Source organism: Pyxicephalus adspersus, chromosome 4 (genome assembly GCF_032062135.1).
Source record: "Pyxicephalus adspersus chromosome 4, UCB_Pads_2.0, whole genome shotgun sequence".
Classification (NCBI taxonomy): domain Eukaryota; kingdom Metazoa; phylum Chordata; class Amphibia; order Anura; family Pyxicephalidae; genus Pyxicephalus; species Pyxicephalus adspersus.
Window position 1 is genome coordinate 112,845,229 of NC_092861.1, and position 5,482 is coordinate 112,850,710.

The 5,482-nt window shown below is 37.1% G+C and overlaps 1 protein-coding gene across 1 annotated transcript in view; it reads left to right on the forward strand.

Moving 5' to 3' along the window:
- IGF2R (insulin like growth factor 2 receptor) overlaps positions 1–5,482 on the forward strand; it is a 74,165-nt gene that overhangs the window by 26,190 nt on the left and 42,493 nt on the right. The window contains exons 10-14 of the mRNA XM_072409317.1: positions 453–556; positions 1,262–1,423; positions 2,738–2,878; positions 2,963–3,106; positions 4,881–5,012. Of these exons, the coding sequence (XP_072265418.1) occupies positions 453–556; positions 1,262–1,423; positions 2,738–2,878; positions 2,963–3,106; positions 4,881–5,012 (683 nt within the window). The remainder of the gene's footprint in view (positions 1–452; positions 557–1,261; positions 1,424–2,737; positions 2,879–2,962; positions 3,107–4,880; positions 5,013–5,482) is intronic.

The following is a 5,482-nucleotide window of genomic DNA, read 5'->3' on the forward strand; positions in this document are numbered from 1 at the left end:
TCCCAGTAGTACAATTTAACACAAATTTAATGTATACCTGTAGGAGCTCTAGTGAAAATGTCTGGAATCCTAGCTACTGCAGGACCATGGACTTTTTTTCATCCGCTAGACAAAACAAGTCTGAAAGTGGACCTAAACTAAAATGTTTACCTTACATAAAAGGGTAGACAACCCTTTTATATAAGGTAAAAATTACCTTCCTTTTTTTTTTTGGCCCCTTTCACTGAAGTGATCAAGACAGAATGAATGGGAGCGCACAGCCTCCTGAGATACGGAAGTAATGGATTCCAGAAGGCTTCTGTCTGCTCCTTCCGAGCATGTCTGATCTCAGGCATGTGCAGAAGAAGCTTTTTCTTCAGTGGTTTAAAAAATGTTTTTTTGATGTTTCTAATTTTGATATATACATAAACATGTTTGACATGTGTAGTAATTTTTAATATATTTTTACTTAGATATTCAGATGGTGATATTACTTTGACATATCCTGGAGGAGAAACTTGTAGCTCTGGTTTCCAACGTATGACAGTGATAAATTTTGAATGTAATGAAACAGCAGGTAAGATAACCATTTCAGTGTATTCGAAGAACAATGGCTGTATTATTCATTTTATTTTGTTAACAGAGCATGGGACCCATTGTCTAAATATGTTTTGATGAAGCCGTAGAAGGTATCTTAAAAATCTGATACAGAGTCATCAAGCTAATAATCTGTTTCATTTGTTGGGGACTGTATTGGTGAGGTAAGGGCTGGTTAGTGGTGGGAATAGTGTTTTCCTGGCATCTCTTGGTGGCTGCCACTTTGCCAGCTGCCTGGTCATCCCAAATGCTGCCCTGGTCTATATTGAACCAGCGTTTTAACCTTCTATAGTGGGCAGTATTGAACCACTCACTACCACCCCCCTTATGTTCCATGTGGGTGAGCCTGTGTGTTGGTCACTTTAATTCCCAGTGATTTTAATGATCACAACATCCCTGAATTTATTGATTCTGCTTAACACACTAGTTTTACTAAAGGTCATTCCTGATTTACATTTGTTTTTATGTTCATTTTGCATTGCCCAGATTTGTGACAGGTTTGCTTTTTGAGAATGTTGGTATAATTTTTTAAATACCAAAGTACATTTTGGTTGTACCTGTTTCACCTGTGCCTAGTTCCAGAAGCAAATCTCTTTTTTCTCTTTTTAGTCACACCTTACATTGTTTAAAATTTCAATATAACATGTATGTTTAAGGTATAATACAATTTTGCATCTTGTTATAGTTAATGATGGAAAAGGAGTGCCAGAATTTGATGGTGAAGCCGATTGCACTTATTTCTTTTCCTGGGAGACCAAATATGCATGCCCTAAGAAGAAAGAGGACTTGTGTCATGTTGAAAACAAAAAGAAGCACTATAACTTGTTTGATTTAATCCGCAGTCCTGGTAAGTGGCAGCTTATCCGAGGTTAGTTAAAGTAAACCTAACGTGACTCTAAAGGCCTAACACAAGGATTATTTAGCTTAAATGGACAGCTTTGGTAACGCCTACCACATTGGGGTAGTCCACATACTACATTATGTATCTTCAGAACTACTCTAAGATCTTCACCTTGCAGCTTTGCCTTTGCATTGAAAAAGTTTTGTTATATGGCTGGGGCCACAATGACTAAAGGCCTGGCCACTGGACAAATGATCAGTTGGCTGGAGCTTTTCTTGCTGCAATAACTCAGCGGCCATACAGGTCAGATCCATACAGTGACAGTCGCCAGGACAGAGCTGTGAATAATTACATTACAATAGATGGTTAGATTTAGGGGAAGGTGTTTAAGGACAATGTCGCTAATAAAATACATTTTTTTTCCTTCGCTGTCTTTCAGTGACTGGCTGGAAACAAGTCTAGAGATAAGAAATTCAGATTTTTTTCTGGCTGACATTCATTCTTGTATACGCTGTGTGTAGATCATTCATTCAGAAGTACAGAAATCAAATGCAGCGAGGCAAATTTAAATTTTCAGTAGGTGGCCAAAAATGTCATCCAGAACTTCTCTTATGATAGGTTTACATAAATGATATGGTTTAAGTCCTATTCATTTGCAGAGGTACATAGAAATGTGGTGTATTTACTGCTATTTGTGATTGGTGTAAAATTTTTAGGTTCAAAAGTAATTCTTCGAAAAAATAGATTGATAAATATTTGTTCATAAAAAGCCAGATAATGGGGGATTCGGTCAATCTTTGCCTAACTAATTGGTATACAAAGTATCCGCGCTCCTGGTCTTATTTTCATTACCTGTCTGATTCTGCTATGGCCATTATTTGGCAGATTGAAGCAGAGCAAAATATACAAAACTATACCAATGAGAGATTATTTTGGAGTGTGTAGTTCCCAATAAAAGTTCTACCTTTCAGCTATTTAATTTTATATTGATCTTTAAAAATGATCAACTTGTAAATATTTTTATTGATATATATTGACTTTTAAAAAACCTTGCTGAGTATATTTGTAATCGCCTATACACACAATGGCCACCATATTTTGTAATTATATATCCAGGCTTTGTTTTCTGCTTTGCAGTGCTACACACTGGTGTTTTTATACAGTTTCTTCATTAATTGTGAATAAATCAGCTGTCCAATTAACACACAGGGTATTACCATCTATAATGTCCTTCAATGACTGCAAGGTGAACATTTGACATTTTATTTAAAATTATTATATTTTTTTTATTTAGATTGTGTGTTTAATTTTTATCTCTAGAGTCCAGCACAGCTGAGAACTGGGAGGCTTTAAACACGAACCCATCTGATAAAGATCGCTTCTATATTAATGTGTGCCATGAGGTCCTGCAGAGAGGAGGTGCTGCTGGCTGTGATGATGATGCTGCAATTTGTGCAGTGGGTAAGAACTAGTAATGGTAATCTTAACTACTAGCTATGTGTTTTTTTTCTCTTGGGTTTTAAACTATTTGTTGTTTCATTACAGAATCTGACAAAAGGAAAAATTTAGGAAAGTTTTTGTCTCCTCCAAAGTTGGTTGGCGATCACATCGTACTTGAATACTCAGAGGGTTCAGAGTGTGCAGAAAATAAAAGAATTCAAACCAATATCACGCTTATATGCAGTCCAGGTATATTGTATTCTCTGCTGTGTTTAGTTATTTTATTTTTTTTTTATATTGTATCGCCAACATGTATTAAAGGGAAAGCATTGTGTGCATTTGTTTTTTTTTTTTAGGTGCACATTGAAATTAGTTCAAACTAATTGTAAAGCACCTCCTAAGTATGCATTATTGTTTTTAAAAAAAAAAAAATAATAATTTTGAATTGTGTCTTGGGCGCAGCCATATTTGTTTAAAATGTGCAGCTGTACTTCTTACTATTCCTGCATTTATATCCAGTTTTTGTACTTCGCTGTTCCTTATCAAATGGCAGACTCATACCACAATGCACTACCTATCTAATTAAAACATAAAGGGCATCATGGCGGTGCGTAGAGTGTCTTCCTTTAAATGACAGCCGTACTTCTAAGCTCTCAATTCCCTAAGTGCAGCCAGCCGATTCCAGTGATCTTCACTGTATTGTCCTACCCAATACATCACAGTCTTCCAGTGTGTAAACCTGTCCAGGTGGTGGGTATCTTTATCCTTTACCTTATCCCTTCACTTTGGTGAGAATCGAAATCTTCACAATCAAACATTGGCTTGTTGTGTCGAAAACAATCTGCAATATTCCCCAGTCAATCCAGGGCAGGAGGCAGATTTGATCAGCTGAGAGATCTTTGCTTGGCTGAATGCTATTTTGGTTTGGCACAGGACTCTCCCTTTTGCATAAGAAAAACATGTACAAAGTTCATCACTGGCTACCGAGTATATCGTGTAGTTTATATTCTGTAGCAGGAATAAAACCAAACCCTTTTTAGAGCTCCCCGAATGCTTGGTACATTCATTCATTGTATGCATGTTTAAACATAGGCTGCTTGTATAGATCTAAGATTGACATTGTATAATTGCTAACTGAGATATGTTTAGCCTCTTTGTTCTAACACAAGGGTCAGCAAACTTTGTTTGCTACTAGGCCATTTTTAAAGGTCACGAAGGCACACTAGGCCGACTGTCTCCCGAGTCCCGCACTCATGGCTCTGCCCCCCACCAGGAAGGAAATTCCCCTCTGCAATGCATACAGAGGAGAGGGAACGCCCCTGAAGAGAAATCCCTCTTCCCCACAATGCATACGGAAAAGAAGGAATGTCCCCTTACCCCGGCGGAACTGTTAACGCTGGTCGTGGTAAATAGGGAAGGGAAGCATAACAAAGAGGCTCAAGCTCTGGAGCTGCAGGTTGCCGACCCCTGCCAGTCGGTATTAGGCCGGATCGACCAGGGGGGCATTAGGCCAAAACAGACTACTGGCTAGGCCGTATCTGACCTAAAGGCCGGCGTTTGCCTACCCCTGTTGTATGTTCACTACCTAAATTATTTAAGTTATTAACCTTTTTTTTTTTTTGAGCAAACCACCTTTGTGCCCTGTGAAGATTTGTTTGTCATTCATTTAAAAAAAATGATAAAGAATCTGTGTTTACTGACTTTTGTTCGTGTCAGATGGGTTTGGTGTTCTTATTATGCCCATGGCAGTGCAAAACCTACTTGAAGCAGGTCAAATGCAGGTCAGAAGGAGGTCAGCTGTAGGCCAACTGTACCTGTCAATAAACTTTTACTTAGAAATGTCTCAAATTGATGTCATTGACACAGGCTGAAACCTGCTGAACCTAACAAATGTTTGTTTGCCTGATGCTGAGTGCATCATTTTTACATTGAAAGCTGTTAATTGTAGTCTTTTTATAAAGGTATACATTTTGTAATTTGTTAAACATCTCTTGTAAACATAATATTTTTTTTTTTTTTGCAGGAAATCTTGAAAGTCCTCCTGTACTAAAGCATTCAGATGGATGCCTGTATGACTTTGAGTGGAACACTGCAGCGGCCTGTGTCCTGTCCAAAACGGAAGGAGATAATTGCAGAGTGTCTGATTCTCATGCTGGTGAGTTTTTGCAAAATGTCTTTGAATATTACTAAAAACTATTAGCCAAGCGTAAAGATCCACGTTCAGACTCCTGAAGTATAACAGAAAATTAATTTGCAATATTTCATATTTACAAAGTGAAAAGCATCTTTATCAGTTTGGGGATCTCACCACGAGATAGAGCTAGAAGATTATAAATCTATTGGAAATACCCAGAACATTTTTTGTGCAGCAAAGTTTTATTAAACATTGAATATTTAGACCAGTTAAAAAATTCACTGATTCAACTTTCTGTTCATATTACATAGCATGTTAAACCTCTCTAGATACTGTTTAACATGGTAAATAATACAAAACTTAAATATTATTTTGTCCATTTAGTTATTTGTAATGTAAACATTATTATTATCACATTTTATTTATAAAGCACCAACACATTACACAGTGCTGTACAGTAAATAGCCACGTCAACAGACAAACCTTCATAT